Consider the following 27056-nt stretch of genomic DNA (forward strand, 5'->3'; position numbering starts at 1 on the left):
TAGAATTTGTTACGAAAATAAGTTTAGAAAGTAAACAAACTTAAAGTCATTACTTACACGTTCACAAAAGCTCTTTATACTGTAAATTCCTTATTTTACGCGAGTACTTAATATCGCGAAATGGCCCAAGGGCGTCAAATCGCGAGAACAATAATTCGCGAATCGGTGATTTATCTGGAGATTTTACATACATTAAAGCACCATAAAAATAAAAGCGAGTCATTTTATTTCGCGCGATTGGTGCTTCTCGCGTAATTATGCGATAATTTATTTCTCGCGTATATTTAGGAATCTACAGTATGTGCCATCACGGACCTTATACCAAACCTGACACGTTACTTTTTAACCCATAATAAAAGTCATTGCTGTCACTGGCGGATTTAGAAGGTGACCCGGGCCCCTATTGTGTCCAAAATATACATAAGATTTTATAAATCAAATTTTTTTGGTGTGGCCGCGGGCCCCTACCGCGACCCCAAAACTGGTCGGGCCACCCTTTTCAAAATTCCTGGATCCGCCACTGGCTGTTATACGTGTTTACTCCATTTGATTTCATTCTCACTTTTCTGGCAAAAACACTGGGGGTAGTCGGTTTAGATATAAAGTTTCCTGTGTAGATTGATTTTTTTTACCACTGACATATGAATAAAAAGCACCAAATAGCCCTAGGATCGGTATGACTGAAATAAACTTTTCTATTGAGGATAGTATTACACTCAGTTTTATCAATAAAACTGCTTCAGTTACGCATCACAAAAAATGGTGAAGGTCTGTCCCCCTCATTATGATAGTCTTTCGATTTCTGAAGAGTGTCAGTAAGCCGTAGTAAAAATTGGTCAAGTTTACAGAAATCTTTATTTTGTGTTATGGGAGCTCACAGATGATAGTGTGTCCACATTAAGGTATTACAGTGTAATGTGGCCCCGTCCTTGATTGCATGTTTACAGTATAAAGCAATGGAGATCGACAATGATTTTGACATTATATGGTAATGTTATTATTTATATGTCCTTGATGTTATGCTGTGATGCAGTAATATACTGTACATTTTGCTTACCTTCGAAAAAGTACAATTCTGTACGTTTATGTGTCAATGGAATGCTGAAATCAAATATTTTGAACTTTTTTAAATTAACAATTATAGCATCGCTAACCATAGACTGTAAATAAAATACTATACTACATTCCAATTTTATTTTTGAGTCATTAATATTTTTTCTAATGAATTAGAATTTGAGAAAAATGAAGTAAATCAGTTAAAAACCTTCTTGGAGTTCTGCTTCTAAAGTGCTTAAAGTGTTTGAATACATTGTACTATAAACATTTTTAGCATATAAGTATTTTTTTCACCGTATAAATCATAGATTTATCCAGGCGATATAGGTAAATGCGTAGGATGTGTCCCAAATTGCATTACAGTGTAGAAAATATTTCACATTTCCCCCTAGGATATTTAGAAGCGATGTTGAAAGGTCTTTTTTATAACTTCTATAAAGGTTTCGAAGAGTATTCTTACTGAATTACGTTTGGTGTATATTCTTATAGTGAAATGGAGAACCACGCTGGGGAGGAAGGTATGAAGATGGTCAACCACACGGAAGATGTAACAGTGGAGGATCCAGTTGTTGAAGAGGCGGATTTTGACGGGCTTATTTATAAAGTTACAGATAATCCGCCCATGCATCTCACCATTTTATTTGCATTCCAGGTAGGAATTGAATCCATGCAGGACGTTCTTTAGAACTTGATTGTTCCAAAAAACCTCATATTCTCTTGCCTTGCAAAAATTGTTCAGAATATCATTGTTCAAGTAAATTGCAATGATGCTTTCTTTATCTTAATTATTATTTATGTTCCACATCATATTTAAATTTATTTATTCATTTATTTAATGCATATTTTTATGCCCTCATAATCGGAGATTTGGGGGCATATTGTTTTTGGTCTGTCTGTTCGTCTGTCTGTCTGTTAAACCTGTTTGTCTGTTTGTCCGCAAAAAATTTTAACCTTGCCCTTAACTTTTGAACGCTTGGTGCCAAGGCTTTCATATTTCACATGTGTATTTCTTGTGACAAGACCTTTCTTTCAGTACCTACTTTTGCAAAATTTTTCCAAACTTTGACCTTGACCATAACTTTTGCACAATTGTACATTCTTGAGATGATGTATTGACCTTTCATCTTTAATTGAACAAATGTTCTCTATATTTCAAGGGGAGCAGATTCTGTGATTTGAATGATTTTGACAACATTTTAGTACTAGCATTTATCAGCAAAATAGCAACATCCTGACTTAGACAATTAGCATATCACTTTTCAAAGAGCTATATGCTACGAAATGGGAGGGGACAAATTTAAAAGCAACATATAAAGATTGTCTTCATAGAGATGTTTTAAAATTTTCATTTAAACATTATATCGAATGTATATACTGGTATATACATGACCGTCTCTGTTCATGTGCATTTACAAATCACCTTTATTAAAATAGCTACTGAGTATGCAGTCAATTCACTGTCGTTTAACAAACTACTGCTTAATCAGTATTTGGATGTTAGTTAGCGTTTACTTGTTTAGTAAGATATAGTAATACGAACTTGTTACAAATTTAAGATTCGTATAAAACTAATATTTCGCAAAATGTCAGGATCCAAGATCCTTTTCGCTTGGTCTTTTCTAAAATGTCATAATTGTGTAGTGTTTCCTTAAGTTTGGAACAATTGTGAATCAGGACAAGCCCAGTTAAAGTTCAACAAAGATGTATATTGAAAAAACAGTTCTATGTGTTTGTGAAACACTGGTGCCCCGAATGGCAGCTCAAGGCCAAGGTTAAAGTTTTTCAAATGAAGGTCAAACTCCAGGGTGAAGGTCAAGAGTTCAGAAATGTTCGTACCTAAGAGAAAGGTCTTGTCACAAGGAATACACATGTGAAATATGAAAGCCCTAGTACCAACCACTCAAAAGTTATGGGCAAAGGTTAAAGTTTTTTAAAAGTAGATCATACTCCAAGGTCAAGGTCATGAGGTCAAAAACATTGGTAACAAAGGAAAGGTCTTGTCCACAAGAAATGCATATTTATAATTAAGTGAAATATGAAAGGCCTACCACCAACCGTTCAAAAATTAAAGGCAAAATTAAAGTTTTTACGAAGGTAAGTCAAACTCAAAGGTCAAGGTTAGGAAGGCAAAAATATTGGCACACAAAGGAAGATCTTGTCACAGGGAATATACATATAATATATGAAAGTTCTAGCACCAACCGTTCAAAAGTTATGGTCAGCGTTAATTTTCACACATTTTTGAAATAGGCTCAATTTTTTTCTCTCGAAATGTTTAATTTTAGCTTGTAGACTAAATATTTCATTTTCTAGCATCGTTTAGATATCATTAGAACTTGAGTAAAAATGTTACGAAGAGTTATATTTCTAATTTGCCAAGAAAAAAGAGAAAAGATAGCAAAAACTGGCAGAAAGGAAACTGAAATACTACAGAAATTGTATTACAATTTGGACACCAAGAACGTATCGGGAAAAAAATTATGAGCGCATGTATTCTAAACTTAAGCGTAACTTTTCATATTACCGCTAGATGTTTCATCACTTCCACAATTTTTGAAATGTGTCCTAATATAATTTCAGCAAGCTTTGCTTTCCTTAGCGAATCAGTTAGCCCTGTCTCTGATGGTAGCAGAGGCTGTTTGCGGGGACAAAAATCCAGAATTTAAGACAAAGCTTCTGAGTACAACACTGTTCATGGATGGTATCACCACCCTGGCTATGGTACTGATTGGCGTCAGGTGCGTGTTTACAGCATTTTCAAACTTTACAGTATTTTAAAGTAGTTTGCATTTATATCTGGTAATGTTCGCATGCTCACATTTTCAAAGAAAATGACTGCGAAGACTTGCACTGAGGAAACGAGCATTAAGTTAACGGAAAGAAAGGGTATGCTTTAAACCAGAGATTGGATGTTATTTTACACGTTTCTATCCTGATATAGTAGGGGAGCTAGCCTTTTTGAAGATGTTTTTTCCAAGTTACTCTCAAACCCGAATCAAATTTGCATGGTTAATCTACCCATTATATCTGAAAATTGATGTGCTGAGCAGGTTATAATTCTTGGTGCATGTTTAAGTCTACGGAAACTAATTGAAAATAGCCCGGTTTTACCCATACATAGCTTTCGTCCAGATGGTTAGTGAAATCTTTGTTCAAATGATATATTTTCCGTAATTTAAACTGCATGAAACAAAATATCTACAACAGTTCCAGTTTTAGTTTAAGGTCAGACAACACCTTACTCAATAATATATAATTCTTTCCAAGAATTTGTAATTGAAGTATTGCTATATTAACAAGTTTTCTCGCAAAAAATTAAGGTACCAGGCGTTTATGGCAGATACCAGAGGATGTTATATACTACATACATCTATTGGAAATCCCTAGCATTGCCAATATCACAATTAATTTTTGGTGTCTTTATTGAAACATTTTGAAAACAGTTTAGAAATCACAAAATAATATAAATTATGATAAATTTGTTGTATATTACGAAAAGATACAAAACAGATATTCAAGCATCGTGTCGTCAGACCTTTATATCAGTATGGTATATGCAAACTGTAGTTGAATAATTATTGAGAAAAAATTATCCCATCATTAATTTATCCCTGAAAGCATGACAGTAATTGAACGTTATGTCAGTGGAAATATATCATTAAATGTAAAATTAATTTAAAAAAGAAATTTATGGTATGAACGCTAGAACGAAATTACTTCTTTGGAACTCAATATTGCATTTCTGTTTTAGTCTTCAGAAGAGCTCTGTTCAATCAATTGTTAACAGAACATCGTTGTTTTCAGACATCAAATGCTAATTAATGTTTTCTTTCACATCTTAAAAAAAGAATCTCCAAGTTTAGCCAATATTTCAAGGGGATATTAATCAACTTTTTGCTCAAAAGACTGAAAAAGTTGTAGAGCGTTCGTCATACAAGTCGTAGTCAAAGTGAAATTAAGAAGTCAAGTGTGATCACACACGTCATCCAATTTTTTCCGTTTCCTTTCTCGGAGACAAACCGATCTATTAAGGACGTTAATTGCTGAAAAATCATGTCTCTTTGACAGTTATATTATTTTCTCCATTTTGCATAAACTTTGTATTCATATGATGGTAAAGCCAAAGACACATAATTTGTCAGTCTAGACGAGCTGTAGATTTCTTGACTGTTTGGTAAACTTTTGATGACAGCCATTTAAGTGTGGTGTAAAGTGAGAATTGTACAAATGATAGTTTCTTTGCCATCTGCGAACAACTTGCTTTTCTAAACGCCTTCACAATCCCGTGTAATGTACAAGAATAGAAATGTTTGCCTTTTGAGCACTTATTAGTATTGAATTGTCGTTCTGACTCTCCTTTCTGAGTATACTTCGGTATATAAGAAACCTGAAATAGAGAGGGCATTAAAAATTAACAATGGTGCTTGTAAAGTCGATGTCTGGAACGCAAAGCAGAAGCTTATGCTTTAATACTATTATTCAGGAGGGAGCTGGCTGACTTTTTATTGACCCGTATTCGAACATTCGGGGGGCGTATGGTTTTTTTCTCTGTCCGTCCGTCAGTCTGTCTGTTTGTCTGTTTATCCACAAAAACTTAAACATTGGCGGTAACTTTAAATCGGTTGGAGCTAGAGCTTTTACACTTTACATGTGTATTTCATGTGACAAGACCCATATTTCACCTCTTGATCTTGAAGTTTGACCCACTTCTGCAAATTTTACCAAACCTTGACCTTGGAGTTTGGCCTACTTTTGAAAACCTTAAACTTTGGCCTAAAGATTTGAATGGTTAGAGCTTGGGCTTTTATATTTCACATGTTCATCCTTGTGTCAAGACCTTTCTTTGGGTACCAACAATTTCAACCTTTTTACCTTGAACTTGGAGTTTGACTTGCATTTGAGAAACTTTAACTCTCAGCATGAGCTGCCATACGGGGCATCAACGTTTCACAAACACATCTTGTTTTGCAATTCACGTACATGTGTATGTTGCACTTTATACAACACTATACATTTTTCAAGATACACTTACCTTTGGGACTTTTTGATTGACCTAGATAGACAGCCTTCTGAGTTCTCTAAAATGAATGCTTTGGCAATTACTATACTGTACTATCTGACTGATCTGATTTTTGTCATTTCTGTAGGTAATTAAAAGCCCACTGATGTTCTACGTATTCTGTATTTCAGGTTACCCTTGTTTCAAGGTGCCGCCTTTGAGTACGTGGTACCCCTTCTTGCTCTTCAAACTCTTTACCCCGATAGATGTGATGCTGGGAAATCTACGGGTCTGTAGTAAAAGAAAATTGACTCAATTTCTTAGTTTATTACATGATTTTATAGTACAGATGCAAGAAATTTACAATAGCGAGTGCTTTTATTCAGAGCTTATGTTGTCATATGTACAAGTCACTGACTTAAAACGGTTCCAGTATATTTTTAGCCCGGAGTCACGCAGAATCTTCGTTTCAATTTTTTAATATTGAAATATTATTTAGAAATATATTGAACTTCTGACAAGTCAAATATATAAGTATAAGAACAAATTTTACACTGTGATAGTCTTATTTTTTCTCTCATTAAGTTTTCTGAGTTTTTCAAAATTCTTGATATATGTTTAAGCACTTGCAATATCAACATAAAAAATATTTACTTTCAGTTACGACACTCTTTAATGAGACGACTGGTATAAATACTACAATCGTAATAAACTCCACTATGGACGAATGGGAATTAATTATGTCACATGTTCAATACGTAAGTATCACATGTTTAATACGTAAGTTACCACGTGTTTAATACGTAACTTACTTTCACATCTTTGGACATAATGCATTCCTATGACATGTATATACATGTACTCAGTTTAGAAATGTTTAATGCTCTTTTTGTCAGGGTTTTTCGGTCAAAATTCCAATTATTTTTTTCATCAATTATTAATTGAAAAAAGTTTTTTTAATTCAATGTGTAGATTATAGTTAAAGATGATAAATATATACGTATATGTATTACACGTATCGTGACATTTTAGAAAGACATAACAACTAAACATATCCCCTGAGATATAACATCGAAGCAACGCTGCTTTAGCATAGCTCTATTGGTTTCAAAATTTAAAAACCCAGAGAACCTTCCGATATAACTTCTTTCTTGACCACAGTTTTACTATATATAGTTACAGGGAAGTCTAATGTCAGCTGGCTTCATCCATTTCCTGATAGGAGCTACGGGACTCGTAGGACTGATTTTAAACTTTGTTGGTCCTGTCACAATCGTTCCCACTATTCTATTGATCGGCATCTACATGCAGAGAGCGGCCGTTAAGTTTGTTTCAGTCCACTGGGGTATTGGCTTACTGTGAGTATGTCAGTCAACTACAGTTAAACATGGCCAAAGAAAATCCCCCGGGAAAGTCAGTGTTCTGAATATTTCGTTTTGATTAGTCGTATTGTCCTTGCAAAGTTCAGAATGATTCTATAAAGTTCAAAGTTACGTGTATGCAAATTAAAAGCTAATAATTCAAAGTTTAAAATAAAATTGTTTAATGAAGGCGACAGGCATTTATGTACATACATTGAAATTTCTTTCATTTTTAGAACTGACTTAACATGTCTTAATGGGTTTTCAGTACAGCGGGTTTGGCTGTTATATTCTCTCTATACCTGGCTCGATGGAAACTTCCTATTCCAATGTGGACGAAGAAGAGAGGCTGTCATGTTATGCGATACCCGCTACATCAAGTTTTTGCGGTAGTAACCCGGATTTTTATGTAGCCTAGCTTTTTCGAACCTGAAATCTCTAAACTATTGTTAAAAATAAGGTTCGTTTTAGAGTTAAGAAATGATTTTAGCTTATTTTTATATTTTCCCTCTTTTCTCTACTAAAGAAAATCTTGTACCACAAAATTTGAAACATTGAGTAGAATTGTTGTAATATTGTTTAAACATATTTATATAAAGTGTGGCAAGTAATCATTTACAATTATAATTCAATACCGAGAGAATTATCAACTGACAAGTCATTTACTACACGATTTTCCCTCTTTCTTTCAATTTCTAAGTATAGCCTTTTCTTAGCAATATCTAAAATAATTTATGACTATAAACTAGATTCATTTGTGTGTACTAGATGATTGGATACATCTATACTTACATAGATTCTGATTGCCATGTTGATCGGCTGGGGAGTTAGTGGTGTATTTACAGCCTGTGGATTACTAGAAGGTAATGATTTGGCCAGAACAGACCTAGGACACGAAGCTATTGCAGATGCCAACTGGTTTTATTTTCCATACCCAGGTAACAATCCAAATTTAAGTTACAAGTTTATCTATCCTATATTGAAGCACGATTTTTCAAATATTGTGACTAAAGAATGATATTCAAAGACTGATTTTGGAAAATTCCTACAAATAATCAGTTAATCAGGATAACTTTGATCAGTGAGATACTACAGGGAATTTCAGTTAGTAGACTTTATAAAAAAAAATAATGTGATTTCAAGTTGAAATATGTCATTCACTGCACGTTACCAACAGTTATTGTTTGCGACAGAGTATCGGACTTTCTCTTGTTTTCAGCTCAATTTGGCCCTCCAGACTTCAGTGTTAGCGTGTTCATAGGGTTCCTTATAGCCACTCTCATTTCTGTGTTAGACTCCATTGGAGATTATTACGCATGCGCAAAAACATGTAATGTTCCACCTCCTCCTAATCATGCGATCAACAGGGGTATTGCCGTAGAAGGCATCTGCACTTTCTTTTCCGGAATAATGGGATGTGGTCATGCTACCTCAACGTATGGTGGCAACATTGGAGCTGTCGGAATAACCAAGGTATGAATTGATTTTAGTTGAGAGCATGTAAATGATGCTCAAATTATAAGAGGGATGATATTTTTTTCCCCAAAAATTTATTTTATTCATATATAGAGTATACATGTATATATTCTAACTATTTGCATTTTTAAAAACGTTCCTGTTTATTGTAAAGAGTGTGGTAATTGCACTCATTTGGATAGTGTGTTTTATTGTGAATTTTAAGATATTAACATTGAATTCATTTACATGTATTTGCGCATGAGTTTGTGTCTGTATCTCTTAGTATAGTGATGTAGAGAATCAAAACAGATGGGGGGAAGAGTGGGCCACAAATGGAGATCAAAGTTTCACACGGGAATATATAGGAAATTTTAAAAAAAAACTTTTCAAGAGAAGTAGGGCCACAATCATATAAATATGCAAACATTCATTTTTTCAAAATATGGACATCGAGGTTATCAGATGGGGTTAAATTTTACATTAATGGATGTATACAGTATTTTTGTTTAAATCTTCTTATCCAAAAGAGCAAGGGCATATAAATAGTGAAGCATCTTAATGTTGTGTAGTTTTAAGTTCAATTTGTAAGTCATAATCCCTTGAGGCTACGGTTGGGGTCACAGTATGGGGTTTAAAATTCATAGGAATAACGAGGGAAAAAATCTTCTTTTGAAAAACAGCAGGACCAAGGTGACTCAGGTGAGCGTTGAGGCCTATGGGTCTCTTGCTTATGAATTTTAATTTAATTAACTAAAGAGCACTTTTCATGGAAACTATATAGTTCTGCTTTCATTTTAGGTTGGAAGTCGACAAGTGTTTTTATTCTGCGGAATTCTCTATATCGCCTTTGGTCTGGTTGGGAAATTTTCTGCAGTGTTTATCACCATTCCCCATCCCGTACTGGGCGGGGCTCTCATTACCATGTTTGGTATGTTTATTGGAGTAGTACTGTCAAATTTACAGTACGTCAATCTTACTTCTACTCGGAACCTTGCCATTATTGGGCTTTCCGTAATAATGGGACTTGCTGTACCATATTGGGTGGAGAAAACTCCCGATGGCATCAGAACAGGTATGATTTGGTGTTTTCCATTCCCGTTGAAGAAAAATTATAAGTACATATATATGTTACTCTATAATTTGAAGAGATTTACGAGTTTTTGCAGTACTCACAGTGTTTTGCGTTATTTTTTAAGGCAATGAAAACGCTGACAAAATTCTACGGACACTTCTTGGCAATGCGAATTTGACAGGTGCCCTTCTAGCGTGTTTCATGGACAACACTTTACCTGGTAAGTTTATCTTATACATAGATGTGGTTTTTGTGTATTTGTTTGTTTTTGAAAAATGGATAGTATTATAATTAATTAGCTAACAGATTTGTTGTTGAAGGTTTTAAATCCTGCGTTTGTTTTGAAGGGACCAAGGAAGAACGTGGTATTACAGCGTGGCAGAGTTCAGAGAAACCTGAGGACGGCACTGCCGGGCATTATACACAAGGAGATATTTCTTTATATGAACCTCTGCTTCCACAACGAATCAAAGACTTACCAATTATGAAATACATTCCATTCTTCCCCAATCCCAAGCCCAGGCAAACAAAACAGGACGCGATTATGAATGACGAATTGCACACTCTGCCATCATTATGATGTCAAACCAGCTTTAGCCATTTTCAAGAGAATTTAGTATAAAAGCCAAAGTGTTCACCATATCTAACTTGGATATCTCTGTTATAAACCAAGTTAATTCGCAAAACAAGGCAGATCTAGGATTGACTTTGAATCTCATTCCATCATGATTTTATGGAAAATTATTCATTTTTTTTTCTTTTTCAAATATTAGTTTTGATATTTCAATACTATATATTTTATCTACTTGATTTGTTCGTTTTCGAACAACACTTTTGATTAATTTATTTTATTGAATATATATTTCAGACGGGGAAAATCATGTACACTAAATACATTTTTATAATAAATATAATATACATTTTGATAATAAGGTCAACGGGGGTGGGTGGGTGAGTATCACATTATATTAGATAGTACAATACATGCAACTCATTGTGTTAAAAAAAATTATTTCACAAAATACAACCACTTTTTTGAGAATTTATATGGAGATGTCTACCCTGGTAACTAGTGAATTTCTTTGATGCTATTTTTTTCACACAAAAAATAAAAACAGAAAGGGCATGTTACTGTGATCTGCAAGAAATGTACATTTTACTACGAATTTATTTACAACTCATAAATAATGATGGATAAAGTACCCGAAATCGAGAGTTGATAACTGTCTCTCCCTCTTTAACTGCTATTTAGATTAAACAAATGTATTTTAGCGTAGAAAGGAAATTACGAACAGAAAAGATATGGAAAAATAAAGCTCGATTAATAGCTTATTTAACTAAAATATCCTAAATTAGTCACATTAATTAAAGTAACTCAGTGTAAAGGTACATAGCATTCAAGGGATGTGTGATATTATCAGGGAAGTACGTTATATGTATAGCATATGTGCGTACGTCCCTGATTTTACCAAAAGTTCATGCTCAGGAATCGGCACGTGTAATTGAGACATACTTCTTCCGTATATTAGTAAATATAAAATTAGACTGTAACGCCACTGAAGGTTTTGTTGTATACATGTATATGAGTATTGTAATTTATGATTAATTATGTGAGGCTATAAACAAATTATATTTTTTTCTCTATTTATCGCTACTATAAGCACAATGTCTACTTCAATGCACATAAAATTTAGAAATTTACCAAACAATGTAATATACACGTGTTTTAATTTTTTTTTCTTTTTATCATACTTTTAGCTATCATTGTGTATATATTTTGAGGGGTTTTACAATGATAATTATTTTCTACCGGTACAGTCAAAGCATATTTGAAAGAAAAAATAACAATATATTTTATGTTTGTATATATTCCGTGCATTTTACAACTTTATCTAAAGTTTTGTTTGTTGACATACATGTGAGCACACTGGTTAGTGTTTTAATACTTCGACGGTTTGCTTCAGGCAAGTTCCAAATATTATTTTAAATCTACTTTATCTACATACATTTATAAATTTATAGATATGAAGCAATTTTGTAACTTCATTTTTGTCTGTACAGTCAAATGAAATGAAATGATATACATTGTATGTATATTTCTTCTACCATTTATCATGCAAGCAAACATTGCCAATAAAATTGTTTTTATGGCGCTACTTTTTTCTTTGAATCTTCTACCATCAGAACTTATAATATGTCAAACATTCATGAAAGTATTTTACTATGTTGCCCGCCGTAAGCTCACTTTAGCCGAAGGTTTCTGATCTATATCTACTGAGGTCAAGGGGGGTGTTTAATTAAATGCTGGGGTGTTAACGTTCTGTGTGTCTTAATAACCTGTGTATAACCTTGATCTTTGAATGGATTGACATAGAGACATGATTTAAGGAACTTGAATAACATTTCTAATTTTATACAAGATACAGTGATATTCCTTGATCCTTGAATTTTCCGTCTGTTCGTAGAAAAATGATTGATTAGTAGATATGCATTTTTCTATTGTTTCAAAAGCCTTCATTTTTTTCCAGTTTTAGGTACTATATTAATTTTTTTTCCTGAAAAAATAAAACAAGAAAAACTTTGTTGATTTGCTTTCTAGCATCAGACTTCTCAATTGAAGATGAACTCAGTTACAATACAGTACTTGTTTACCGGTGTTCGTTGCACTTCCTCAGTTAGGTGTGTTATGGGAGATTCCTAGGCCTGCTGGTATGGTATTTCCATGCAAAGATAAGAGGGGTAGCTGCGAAACTGTAGCTCTCCGGAAAAAAATATTGATAGACCGGAAGGTCGACCATCCCATTTTTTTTTTCAGACCAGCGAGCTATGTACAGATCTGCAGTGATAAGAGGAACTTACTGCATCAGTGCAGTAACAATAATTTATCGCCCCGGTTATGAATTGCAAATGTGGTTAGGTAGCTATATAGGATCTTACACTTTATGAATGATTAAATGGTAGGCTAATGGAAAATATAAAATCCGCGCTATTAATTGTTTGATTACCGAGGTGCCATGCAGATATAAGGATGGGTTGTGAAAAGATGGGGGGGGGGGGATCCGTACAGGGGTAAAAACTAAAAAAAAAAGGAGAAACGGATCCGTCCCATTACATATAAACTACAACTGGTGTGGAATCATTAAAATGTGTATCCTTATCTGTGAAGGAAGCCACCCAAACTACATGAAGTTTTTAAAATTAAAAAAAAAAATTCCGGATTGTTTCACGGATTATACTTTTATATTATTTATTACCCGGAAGTTGTTTTTTTTTCTCAACATCATGAACATGGTGGACACCGGAGGTGTCCCTTGTTTTATTTTAGCGTTCTTGGTGAGTAGCGTCTTTTGACAGTCAAACTTAATGTACTAATTTAGCAAGATTTGTAGTTTTAATATCACTTTACGAAATGATTAATTTTTTTTCACATGGAATGGCATTAATTGTTATTCTAAACGGAAATTAATCTCTTGCTGACACGTATAATCTAAATGTGCTGTATGACTGGGGTGGCTAGGTTATAGTAAATAAAAGGGAAGACTTTAATGTATCCCCTTCAGTATTCTTCATTTTATTTTTTCTGAAATGAAAATTATCTTATTAAATAAGATAGATATTTTATTGTTATAATTTCAGGAGTTTTTTTTTCTAATCACTGTCCCAGGAAAGAGGGTCAAAATATGGTCAGGTCCAGCACAATCTCTTGATTAAGCTATATAGCTTGAAATAGCTATATAGCTTTATTAAGCTATTCAAAATAGCTTGATAAAGCTATTTATATGCAGGTTTTCACAAAAATGTTATTTGTACAAAATAGACAAAAAGTCGCAAGTATATGACTATTCATATACGTAATATGGGTAATCAAATCAAAAACCCAAATCAAAGATAGTTCTAACATTGCAGCATTTGAATACTTTTAAGTGATAGATGAATTTCCATTGTTTGGGTAACTGTACACTACCTTGTGTGCGTTGAGGCATGGATAAGTATGATTGCTTCTCATTGTACTGAATTATTACCAATCAATTATCTTGTTGACCATAATTGGCCTCCTTTATAATTTCATTGAAGAAGTAACTGTTTCAATTGCTTTATATAGCCCCAAAACTTTTAGAACTTTGAGTACAAAGTCTCTTAAGGAGACGCAATTTGATGAGTGATTTTTACATGCATTATTTTCATAAGAGTTCAAGTTTGAATATCATCACTGCACCAAGGTGCGACTTTTGGTGCATACTTGGAAAATAACACATTTGAGATCAAAGTGTGATAAAATAGCTAAATCAAGCTATTCTGAATAGCTTAATAAAGCTATATAGCTAAATCAAGCTATATAGCTTAATCAAGAGATTGTGCCGGACCTGATGGTTGCAAACCAAAATGACATTTATTTATAGCGAGAGATATATTTATGGTTTTATTTTCAAGAACTTTTCTTTTTAACCTATTGGTTAGCAAATAAGTTTTTCATAAGGATCATGGTTGTAAATTGCCTGGTCCTATGTAATTTATTTTTGATTTACAGCAACTTAGAAGTCCATTTTTTTTTTTGTAATACAATTTTTTTTGTATTACAAAATTTGTAAACATGTTAAATTTACTTGAAAATATGCTTTGTTACAGCTAGTTATCGACAGGGTAGCTTCAAGTTTGTTGTCAGTTGAGGAATGCAGGAATCTTGGTTTTGTCTCCACTGATCTGATGCAAGATGCCTGTAATGAACTGGACCAGTTCAACTTGTCTTCATTAAAAGAGAGCTGTTTGAAGTGTAGCCAGAAAGAAGAGTCAGAAAGTGAAGCCACAAAAGTAAATTGTCATTCATATGCTTTAATATTGAACAGGAGTTAGAAAGTAATATTGTAATGATCTAATCACTGGAAAGCAAATTTGTTCAACCTTTGATCCAGTAGTGTTCAGTAATGTAGTCAGTCTCAGTTCTTTTCTGGTTTGAATGTTTACAGATGTTTATGTAGGAGAGTTCTCATTCACCAAATCTATATTTAAAAAATGGTGTCTGGGTAGCTCAGTGGTTAGCAAACCTGTTGCAACTCAAGTTTGATCCCTGTGATCAACAGTAGTTGTATGTGAGAGGTCCTTCCCTATGACATGTGGGTTTTCTCTGGATACTTCAGTTTCCTCCCACAGAAACGACTCCAGACTTATTTGCAATAAAGGACCCCATTCTAATTAAGCTTTTGTGCTTTCATGGGCTATCATTGGTATTTTATGTATGTATTTATGTATATACTGAATAAACATTTAAATTTTATTTTTATTTAACTTTTCAGCTTTATCCATATGCTGAGTTGCATGTGTGCAGCTGAAAATTGGGACGGTTCCCACAAGTGCAGGGTAAGCTTTCAGGTCTCCTTTGATATAAAAAAATGGCTTACTAAAGTTTTGAAAAGGTTGAACTGAAATTATTAATATCCAATTTGAAGAAATTAGAATCATTATAAGCTTTTAGTACCCTAGATCCAGATGCTATTGATTATATGTACAATCAACCAGATAATTGAAGTTAAATCCTCAATCTGCAACCTATTTTGCTATGGTGCAATGAAGCATAGTATGTCATAAAAAGAGCTTAATAACATTTGACATGAGATTGTATGGTGCAAAACTGCAAATACAATTTTCTCATTGAAATGTATGAAAAAAGTAGTAATATTTCTTTAAAAAGTAATGAAAAATTATCTTTTCAGCATTTGTGAAGTCGGACCGTATCAAACAATTTCCTCGTCTGTCTGTGCGTTATGTGCGGGGTATGGACCCTGTGATAAAGCTGATGGATGAGAATCGTAATGTTGTGGAGGAGCTCGGAATTGATAAATGGAACACAGACTCTGTGGAAGCTTTCTTTCAAGAAAGATTACAAAAAAATTAAGTTTTATGTTTAACCGTTCAGTTACATAATAGGTTTCAAAATTTATTTCAAATATTAATTTAACTATTTCTTGAAATTTTAAGGCTTAATTGAGTAAAGAATCCCAGTAACACATCACATCAACACCTAAAAAAGTTCATCACATTGAAAGTGTCATTAAAAAATACAATGTATTAAGATAATCATGTATGATTATTTTCCTTCAAATAACATCAAATCACACACAAGTTCATAATTTCATGGTTACATATGTGATTTTTTAACTTGAGTCAATATCTTTTTCATTGCTAAGAGTCCTGTGATCACAGATTGTGAAACCATGATGCTTTAACACAATGCGTTTCTCCTGGTTTGTAATGAATCATCTAGATTACAGGTTGAGCCTGAACAAAGACCTGCTTCAATGAAGGCATTGCAGGAAACCTCATCAGAGGTCAGCTTTGCCGGATCCCAGATCCTGGTTCAGGCTTTGCTGGAACCAGATGGGTCATAATAAACTGGAAGACTGCAGTGTGTCATTTGTAAAATAAATATAAACAAATGTGTTTTATGTATTATTTTGTTCACCTTTCTTTCATTAGTTTTCAATGAATTGAGTAAGAGAAGCATGTGATTATTATAGGTCATGTGATTGCGATCCTCGATCTTGCCATTCAAGTACTAGAACTAGTTTTACTGAAATATATTAGTAGAATTTTTTTTTAAAAATGTCAGTCTTGAAATTAATACAGACCTTAAGACTATCAAGAGGTCATGATGGATATATAAAATATTCTACAGTTGTTATCTACATGCAAAATATGAGTCTACATTAATAGACAAAAAATGTTTTCTCAGAACACGCACTTTGTCTCAAATTGTAGTACATGTACATTGACTTTAAGGTCAAAGGTCATATTGGAACAAAGATTGACATACATTTATTATTTGGTGATATATCCACGTGACAACTGCATTTTTCCTTAGTAAAAATTGTGAAAAGTTATAACAAAAAATATGTTTATATAAGTAAAATGAAAGAAAGTTAAGCCAGAAAGTTTTTTTTTTCATTAATATTTTCTCAATAATGCTCTATAAAGTAAAAGACTACTGTATAGATTTATAAGGGAGAGCAAAAAGGAAGACATTTAATTGAACTTCATAGAAAGTAAACAGTTTCTTAATTATTTAAACATTCCATATGCTGAATCATTTACAAGCAAAAGAAGTACATATATATAGAGAGAGAGAGAGAGAGAGATCACTTTTTATTCACGAGAACTATTTTTGACTAATTACGCGAGACCATCTGCTCGCGAAAATTACATCTACTGTTAAAGCCATCACTAATAGCAACAAATCAAGTTTAGACGCTTCTAATGAAGAGTTTCAAAGAATAGGACTGGGCATATTGTCAGTATGTTAATATTGGCTGGAGATATATGTACCAGTATTGTCATCTATAAACCAATGTTAGCTGCTGTTGTTATCACTGAAGGTACTCCAGGTTTTGTCTGTTCGATCTGACATCCTATCAGCTGTTGTGTAGAACCAGCAAGTTCAATAAAGAAACATATCTGATAATATGATCCTGGTGAGAGTCCAGTTATTGCATGATTCCGTTCGGATTTGTCTATTGGAAAAGTTTTGATAACTGGATCATTCACTCCTAGCTGATTATACTGCACCTGGAAATTTTTTTACGTATGTCAAGTTACCATTAACAGTCCAGGAGATTACTATTGTGGTCTTGTTCACAAATGAAATTCCAAACTGAACATCCGGTAGAGGGACAGCTGTTGTTGTTTTAGTCGTGGTAATGGGTGGAACTGTCGTCGTGGTGAATCCCGGACATGTAGCAGCTGTAGGCACACTGTTGCAGAATTCATACTTTTGTAATGTTGACAGTTGTCTGTTTGCTAAATTGGATGGAGAACTACAAGGTACGTATGTATATCCTCCATTTGAATTTATCGTTCTGAGAAGCTGGTACAAACCATAGAGATTGCAATTACAGGCAAGATAATTTCCTGCGGCAAAAACAAACTTCAGTTTGCTAAATCCTTTAAATACACATTCATCTATTACATTGATTTGGTTATAAGAAATGTCTATGCTTTCCAGAGAAGCTTTAAGTCCATGCAGAGACTCCTGCCTTAGCACTGGGAGATTGATATTTTGCATTTTAAGGCTTCCCAGTTGGTTATGGCTGTAGAAAATTAAAGGTGGTATGTTGGACAGCTTTGTTTTGGAAATGTCAAGGTTTCTCAGTTTCTTCATGGCTCCAATAGCATCCCAAGCATGTTGTTCTATCAAATGGTTACCCTGTATATAAAGAGTCTTTAGAGCTGATTCTGTCCCTTGGAAGATGTCCAAGCTGAAGTTAAGATAGCACTTACCTCAAACTGGTTTCGAATATCAAGAGTGTCAAGAAGTGGCATGTGAGCAAATGCACCTTTCTGAATAGTTTTTATATAATTTTCAGACAAGTCTAGATTGTACATACTTCTAAGACCTTCAAAATCATTGCTTTTTATCTGCCTTAATTTATTGCCTGCCATCCGTAGACTGGCTAGTTTTGGCATGTTTTTGAATAACCCAGAAGGAATGTCTTGAAAGTCTATTTCCATGAAGCCTAGGTCAAGCTGTTCTAGCTTGGGCCACGAATGATTACCCAACGGCAGGATGTTGTGTTCATTTAGTTTATTTATATGGAGACCCAAAAACTCCAATTTTTCTGTTATTCCATTGAAGCACCCATCCTCTAATGTGGCAATCTGGTTTCCTCTCAAGTCCAATTCAATAAGATTGCCAAGAGAGGTAAATGCTCGAAATGGAACGTTTGTCGTCCCATTATGCGCCAATGAGAGATATTTCAAGGTGCGTAGTCTGTTAATTGCAGAATGTGGAAAAGTAGGGACATAATTGTCATCAAATTCAAAGTCTTTTAACACTTGTAATTAATCCATGAAGGAATCAGCAGACACAAACGTTGTCTGCATGTTTCGCAACCGCAGTTTGAGTAGATTAGGAAAATAATAAAATGGGGAACTTCTTTCAATTCTTGGCATATTAAAATATTCCAGCTCAAGTTCGTGAAGATTAGACAAGTCTTGCATTTGGCTGAATGGAGGTGGCAATACCGAATCTCTACGCAGCCTGATGATTTTCAGATCGTGTTGCAATCCAGAAAAGGCCAATGGATGAATGCTCTGTAATCGAATGTTTTCACCTCTCATGTCAATTTCTTCAACACGAATTCCTTGGAATGCATTGGCATGAACAACTCGATCCTATTAGTGAGGGAATCAAGATCTAGTTTCAGGAATAGCTCTGCGGATGGGGTAAAATTTGGCATTGAATTGAGATTGCGACATCTGATTATTCGTTTAGTTGATGCAGGCACAAATTCACAAGAGCAGCTTGTTGTGGGACACGAAAGTGAAAGGATATATCCTACTTGCAGCAGAAGAATTGTAACCACCAAGGCACTGTTCATCCTGTGAAAATTAATCTGGAAATATATATAATATAAATATTATAATGACTTTTTTATTGTATATTTTCTTCCGCAATGTTTTATCAAAATATAAAATTTGACCAATTATTTGACATTTTGATAAACAAATATTTGGAAGACAGTATTTACTCGTAGAAAAATCGAAGTATATCGTCTAAAATCGAGATTCGAGAACATTCGTTCATTGCCAAGCACATTTCAGAGTGCATATCTCGATTACTTGGTGTGGATTTGTGTCGTATTTTTGACAACAATTAGTCATTTGTACCTTGGCCATCGACAATGTATTGTTTTATTTATTGCCAAGTCAATTCACAATTCGAATTAAATTAACCCTGCAGTTTCACTTTTTCGCGATTCGACACAGCTTTTCCGCGAAAACAATCCAGCTTTTCCGTTACAAATTATACTGCTTTTCCTCGATTATATTTATTGCTTTTCCGCGATTTGTCTTAGCACGTACCTCTCCCCGTTAGCCAAGTAAAACGTGTTTCTCCCTGCTTACCACCGGCTTCAGCCATTTTTGTCTTTACTGAGATAGTTGTATTCTTTTTGTTTCTACGTCGGCAATCCCTTTTGCATCGGTTGTAATTGTGGCTTTGCATATTTTATCTTCATCGGTAAGACACGTAGACTTTCTTTCAAAAACTGACCTTTCTATACGTAAATTCATCGTATATTATACATTTGTCACCACGATTTGTTTTTTATATGAACAATTCTCATAACATCTTTTACCGACCAGTGTTAAATGCGATTCATTCAATTTTTATCACAGTGTGGTCCTACCGAGTAGAACTCTGTAGGGAGATACATGTAAATCCAAGTAAATATCGGCAACTGTTTGACGTTTAGTGCTAACTGTGACCACTTAAAAATCGCGGAAAGGAAGTATAAAAAAAAAAAAAGAAAAAAGATAACGCATAACTTATAGCAAAATTCAATTGCGGAAAAGCAGTATGGGGTAGTCGCGGAAAAGCAGACAGGTTGCGAAAATAAAGTTGCAAAAAAGCTGGTCGATCTTTCACCCTACCCTGTATATCATGCACTCTTTTACTAGTACATGTACATAAGTGACAACATGCTCCCTTCGATCTTATTATTATGAAAGTCTGGAAATATTTTTAACGTACCAACAATTCTAAATTCAAAAAAATTAGACTGCATGTATAAGTAAAGCTAAATGTACGGTGCTTACCTGGGAGAAACAAACAATATGTTGCATCATTTACCTATAAAGTATAATTTATATAGTGTAATTTAGGAAATACCGGAAAAAGCAGCTGTTTTAAAAATATAATTAATTCTCCGCGACGCAAAAATTTGCAAGATACACAATATCTTGATCTAAATGGATTTCATACAGATGTGAATGTCCGAGAAGAAAGTACATAACATTGAATTCATGAAATATATCTAAGTTAGTTTTGCTATTGATAATCACTCCAAACTTTCTTTAAAACTAAATTGAATTTTACTTATTATTATTTTTTTTTTGTTAGATAATTTTTTTTCGATTTTATCATCATCTTTTCACCCTAGACATAATTTAACTTAATTTAGACCCTCAACGACAAGGAATAATACATGTATACGATAGTAGAGTTAAATAAAGTTAAATTTTGATTCCAAATTTGCAAAACATAATGTTTGTGAAAAGTAGTTTGAACCCATTTTATTGTTTAGATCTTTCAACAAGGGGATGGGAATCAAATTCTCAAAAACTAAAAACGTTCTCTCTTTTGCAGAAGATAATTACACAAAATAATATCTAAAATTACGTTCACTTGAATCAAAGGTCAATAAAATTATCACAAATAGTTAAATTATAATGAAAAGGAAATGTGCGTGTGAAATATGATGATAACAAACAGTAATCAAGCACAAAAGTCCATTGGAACAATACAAATTGGGTGCAAAGATACAAGGACGTCTAAGAAAATCAGGAGGAGTAAGCATTCCCCGTCGACCCCATTAATTACAGTGTATATGTTGATTTTTTTTTTCTATCTGGAAAATTATACTATGCAGATGTAAAATTTTAGAATACAAATGACAATTCATACAATAGATCTAGAGAGGGAATTGTATTAATTATATTTATGTAACACGAATGGAAATACATGTGAAAAATTATAGATTGAAATGGAAAATTATAGAATGCGAATGGAAAATTATAAAGTACAAATGAAAAATTGTAGAGATTGATGCAGACTTATTCTACAGGTTAATAAAAATTTTCAATTTGACTTCATTTATTTGTCATTTAACTTGTACATAGATCATATCTATTTGTTACTGTAGTATTTCCGTGTCAGAGTACTTATATCTTTGGTTATAGTCACTGGTGAATTTTAATTTAACTTTTTTTTTTAAAAGGACATCATTTAAAATATATAGGGAAAAAAGTGAATTAAAAATAATACCGTGGTATCCCGTCATTTCAAGAGAGCTATTTTACTGATAGAGAATAATAAACGATATAAACTTTTATATTCATTGGAGATTATATAATTGAATCGTTTGAATCGTTGCACATTTTTGTTATACAGTTTTTGATACTGTGTCAAACAGTAACAACTGTTCAGTGATTACGTGATTGAATATTTTACCTTATAATACATACGCACTATTTAAGTACATGTAATTAGCAATATATATGTATTAATGTTATCATACAAGTTAACAATATTTTTTAGAGAATTTCATTTTAATATGATTAAATTTACTTATGAACACCAGTATCTGACATCATTCATGCAAGATAATAATCTTGACATGCGACTTATTTATGTCAATATGAACTTTGGTAATTAATTAGAGAAGCATGTGATTATTATAGGTCATGTGATTGCCGTCCTAATCTTGCCATTCAAGTACTAAAACTAGTTTTACTAAAATATTTTAGTAGAATTTTTTTTTTAAATGTCAGTCTTGAAATTAATACAGACCTTAAGATCATCAAGAGGTCATGATGGGTATTTAAAATATTCTACAGTTGTGATCTACATGCAGAATATGAGCCTACGTTATAATTTGTTAATAGACAAAAAATATTTTCTCAGAACAAGCTATCTTTTTCAAAATGTAGTACATGTACATGTACATTGACTTTAAGGTCAAAGGCCATATTGGAACAAAGATCGACATACATTTATTATTTGGTGATACATCCACGTGACAACTACATTCTTCCTTGGTAAAAATTGTGAAAATAAGTTATATAACAAAATATAATTATGTTTATATAAGTAAAATGAAAATGTTGAGCGGAAAGTTTTTTTTTTTTCATTTATATTTTTTCAATAGTGCTCTATAAAGAAAGAGATAACTGTATAGATTTATAAGGGAGAGCAAAAAGGAAGACATTTAATTGAACTTCATAGAAAGTAAACAGTTTCTTAATTATTTAAACATTCCATATGTTGAATCATTTACAAGCAAAAAAAGTACAAATATATATATTATAGATCACTTTTTATTCACGGGAACTATTTTTGCGTAATTACGCGAGACCATCTGCTCGCAAAAATTACATCTACTGTTAAAGATAATTTTATTATATACGGCAATAAGCAACATTCGTGAAAATTTTGTTTCGCTTATAAATACCAAATAACAATCTTGATAAAATAAGGTATTGCGAAAATTGAGTGATATACAGTACATCCATTTTTTTGTCCTGAAACAATTATGGGCACCCACATAAGAAAAAAAAAACAGAAAAGTAAAACGGAATAGCGAGATTTTTTTCTGATTCAGGCAAATCTGAAAGAATCGTAATTTTTCACTATTGCACAATGTCAGGCAATTGCAGGATTGGTCCGGATCACACTACATACATTTTACGCACACAAGGCAAACGCTATCGCAGCAGTATCATTATAGAACAAGTATATACCAATTTAGTTTTATCGACAAAAATAAGACTTTGATATGTCTTTGAATCAATACAAAAATACATGTATATAAAGTGATAAAAAGAATACTAGTATGAAGGATTGAATATTTAATCGACAAAAATTAAGCTGAATTTCTTCAGTGCATTGTCCTTGACCTTTCAGGCATGACTTGAGTCAAAGCCATCACCAATAGCAACAAATCAAGTTTAGACGCTTCTAGTGAAGCGTTTTAAAGAATAGGGCTTGGCATATTGTCAGTATGTTAATATTGGCCGGAGATATGTGTACCAGTATTGTCATCTATAAACCAATGTTAGCTGCTGTTGTTATCACTGAAGGTACTCCAGGTTTTGTCTGTTCGATCTGACATCCTATCAGCTGTTGTGTAGAACCAGCAAGTTCAATAAAGAAACATATCTGATAATATGATCCTGGTGAGAGTCCAGTTATTGCATGATTCCGTTCGGATTTGTGTACTGGAAAAATTCTGATAACTGGGTCATTCACTCCTAGCCGATTATACCGCACCCAGAATTTTTTTACGTATGTCAAAGCCCCATTAACAGCCCAGGAGATTACTATTGTGGTCTTGTTCACAAATGAAATTCCAAACTGAACCTCAGGTAGAGGGATGGCAGCAGTTGTTATAGTTGTGATACTGGGGGGAACTGTCGTGGTTGTAAACTCCAGACATGTAGCAGCTGTAGGCACACTGTTGCAGAATTCATACGTCTGTAATGTAGACAGCTGTCTGTTTGCTAAATCGGATGGAAAACTACAAGGTACTTGTGTATATCCTCCATTTGAATTAATTGTTCTGAGAAGCTGGTACAAACTATAGAGATTGCAATTACAGGCAAGGCGATTTCCTATTGCCAAAACAAACTTCAGTTTGCTAAATCCTTCAAATACACATTCATCTATTACATTGATTTGATTGAAAGAAATGTCTATGCTTTCCAGAGAAGCTTTGAGTCCATATAGAGACTCCTGTCTCAGCACTGGGAGATTGTTATTTTGCATTTTAAGGCTTCCCAGTTGGTTATGGCTGTAGAAAATTAAAGCTGGAATATTGGACATATTTGTTTTTGAAATGTCAAGGTTTATTAAATTCTTCATGGCTCCAATAGCGTCCCAAGCAGGTTGTTCTAACAGATGGTTATCCTGTATATAAAGAGTCTTCAAAGCAAGTTCTGTCCCCTGGAAGATGTCCAAGCTGAAGTTAAGAGGGTTGCTGGCACTTAAATCATATTGATCTCGTAAATCAAGAGTGTCAAGAAGTGGCATATGAGCAAATGCACCTTTCTGAATAGTGTTTATATAATTTTCAGACAAGTCCAGAGAGTACATACTTCTAAGACCTTCAAAATCATTGTTTTTTATCTGTCTTAACTTATTGCCTGGCATCATTAGGTGAGTCAGTTTTGGCATGTTTTTGAATAATCCAGAGGGTATATCTCGAAATTCTCTTTGCATTTGACCTAGGTTAAGCTGTTCTAGTTTAGGCCATGAATAATTACCTAATGGCAGAATGTTGTATTCGTTTAGGTTATTCAAGGGGAGACTCAAATATTCCAGTTTTTCTGTAATTCCATTAAAACATTCATAATCTAAAGAGCCAATCTGGTTTCCTCTCAAGTCCAATTCAGTAAGATTGCTAAGAGCGATAAATGCTCGAAATGGGATGCTTTTCATGCCATTACTCATCCATGAGAGATGTTCCAAGGTGCGTAGTCTATTAATTGCAGAATGTGGAAAAGTTGGGACATTATTGTTTTCAAATTCAAAGCGTTTTAACATTTGTAACTGATTCGTAAAGGATTCAGCAGACACAAAAGTTGTCTGCATCCTTCGCAATCGCAGTGTGAGCAGATTAGGAAAATAATAAAACGGAGAGCTTCTTTCAATTCTTGGCATATTGAAATATTCCAGCTGAAGTTCCTGGAGGTTGGTCAAGTCTTGCATTTGGGTGAATGGGGGTGGCAATACTGAATCTCCCCGCAGCCTGATGGTTTTCACATCTTGTTGCAATCCAGAAAAGGCCAATGGATGAATGCTTTGTAATCGAATGTTTTCACCTCTCATATCAATTTCTTCAACACGAATTCCTTGGAATGCATTGGCATGAACAACTTGTATCCTATTAGTGGGAGAATTAAGATCCAGTTTTAGGAATAGCTCCGTGGATGGGACAAAATTTGGCATTGCATTGAGATTGAGACATCTGATTATTCGTTTAGTTGATGTAGGCACAAATTCACAAGAGCAGCTTGTTGTGGAACATGACTGAGACAGGGTGTATCCTACCTGCAGCAGCAAAATAGAGGTCACCAAAGCACTGCTCATCCTGTGAAAATTAATATGGAAATATATGACAAAAATATTATAGATCATGCTCGGATCTAGAGGGGGTTCGGGGGTTATCAAAAGTATATACTGAAGCAAATAAAAAATGACTTTGGACCCTCCCTATAAAAAACATGGACCCCACCATCACCACCACGAAATAGGTATTTTTCACGTTTTTGAAATGGATTTTTCCTTCTTTTTTTTTGACAGGGATGGACCCCCTGGAAAATATTTCTGGATACGCGCCTGTAGATAATGACTTTTGAAATCTTTTGATATTATATATCTATTGTCTTCCACATGCATACATGTATTTTTATAAAGATATAAAATTTGACCAAATTTTATAGTTTTAATAAAAATTTGTGTGAAGACAATATGTACTCGTAGAAAAGTCCAAGTATTGACTCAAATCGGGATTCGAGAACATGAACAAAAATAAATCCGTGCAATTTTTCTTCATTTTCATTGTTTATTTCCAAGCTCGATTAATTGGTGCGGATTTGTGTAGTATTTTTGACAACATATGCACTTTGGTCATCGAAAATGTATTGTTTTATTTATTGCCATGTCAATTCATAGTTCAAAATAAATAAATTCAATAACCCTATATCATACACTCTTTTATTATTGGCCGGAGTGGCCGATCTATTTGTGGTTGTGTTAGAATGTGCATATGGGGAAATAGACGTTATTTTTTCTTTGCTTCGATGGAGTAGTTCCTTATTGAAAACAAATCATTAAAGTTATGAATAAATTTTTTAAAGTTTGCTTATTATTAAGTCTTAGAAGTGGTTTCATCAGATACATGTATTTCTTAATTTCTGATTTTACAAAAAGTTGTTACATGGACTGCTCCTCAAAATAGGCGTCCATTTGATATAAAAACAAAACGTATTAAGTTTCCAGATATAAATTGCAGTGCATAAGATAATTAATAAATTGTAAAAATTTTAAGGAGTGAATTTTGTTTTGAATACACTACAGTTGCAAACGACACAATGATTTTTACTGCATCATTGGCATAATCACGTGACAAGGTTCCAGAGTATCAGCACGCGAAGTTTGTACGTCCTTTTTGTCAGCATTCAGACATTCATAATTACATAATTAATAATTTTAGATACACTGTACATGTATTTGTTGCATTTGTCTTTGAATCAAATGATTTAATGATGAAACATTCCTATAGCCTTTATCGCGCGCAGTCCGAATTTCTCTCCCCGATTTTCAGTCGTAGCACGTAGTATCGGGGGGAGGGACTCGTCTCCACCCTTTTTACCAAACATAACCTCTTACTATTGAAATTGTTCATTGAAAGACTGTTCCCCCCACTTTTGTTGTAGCATAGTTAAATCGTGGTAATTTGGTAGGGTATTAATAAAAAGGGATTTTGAAAGGAAGTTGGAACCTACCTCACTTTCAGAAACGGTACTGCAAGCCTGAATTAATTCATTTTAATTAATATTT

At 33.6% G+C, this 27056-nt stretch overlaps 2 protein-coding genes and 1 pseudogene across 4 annotated transcripts in view; 2 read left to right on the forward strand and 1 right to left on the reverse strand.

Annotated features, from left to right (window-relative positions):
• The window catches only part of LOC133183119 (solute carrier family 23 member 1-like), a 36816-nt gene extending 26141 nt beyond the window's left edge, over positions 1-10675 (forward strand). For all 3 annotated transcript variants that reach the window (XM_061318079.1, XM_061318081.1, XM_061318078.1), the window contains exons 2-12: positions 1546-1708; positions 3637-3794; positions 6247-6344; positions 6716-6813; positions 7232-7413; positions 7685-7805; positions 8213-8354; positions 8636-8889; positions 9673-9946; positions 10071-10166; positions 10294-10675. In XM_061318079.1, the coding sequence (XP_061174063.1) occupies positions 1546-1708; positions 3637-3794; positions 6247-6344; positions 6716-6813; positions 7232-7413; positions 7685-7805; positions 8213-8354; positions 8636-8889; positions 9673-9946; positions 10071-10166; positions 10294-10526 (1819 nt within the window). In that variant the 3' untranslated portion in view covers positions 10527-10675. The remainder of the gene's footprint in view (positions 1-1545; positions 1709-3636; positions 3795-6246; positions 6345-6715; positions 6814-7231; positions 7414-7684; positions 7806-8212; positions 8355-8635; positions 8890-9672; positions 9947-10070; positions 10167-10293) is intronic.
• A 2522-nt stretch (positions 10676-13197) lies between these two features.
• LOC133183120 (selenoprotein F-like) lies at positions 13198-16390 on the forward strand. Its single transcript, XM_061318082.1, has 4 exons — positions 13198-13279; positions 14573-14755; positions 15238-15301; positions 15655-16390. The coding sequence occupies exons 1-4, from the start codon at positions 13229-13231 to the stop codon at positions 15834-15836; spliced, it is 480 nt and encodes a 159-aa protein (XP_061174066.1). The 5' UTR covers positions 13198-13228; the 3' UTR covers positions 15837-16390.
• A 673-nt stretch (positions 16391-17063) lies between these two features.
• On the reverse strand, positions 17064-25583 carry LOC133182892 (slit homolog 1 protein-like; annotated as a pseudogene).
• Between the last annotated feature and the right edge of the window lie 1473 nt (positions 25584-27056).

The sequence above is a fragment of the Saccostrea echinata genome, unplaced genomic scaffold, assembly GCF_033153115.1.
Source record: "Saccostrea echinata isolate AGI-Se365-2 ecotype Australia unplaced genomic scaffold, CSIRO_AGI_Sech_v1 ptg000009l, whole genome shotgun sequence".
In the NCBI taxonomy this organism is placed as follows: Eukaryota; Metazoa; Mollusca; class Bivalvia; order Ostreida; family Ostreidae; genus Saccostrea; species Saccostrea echinata.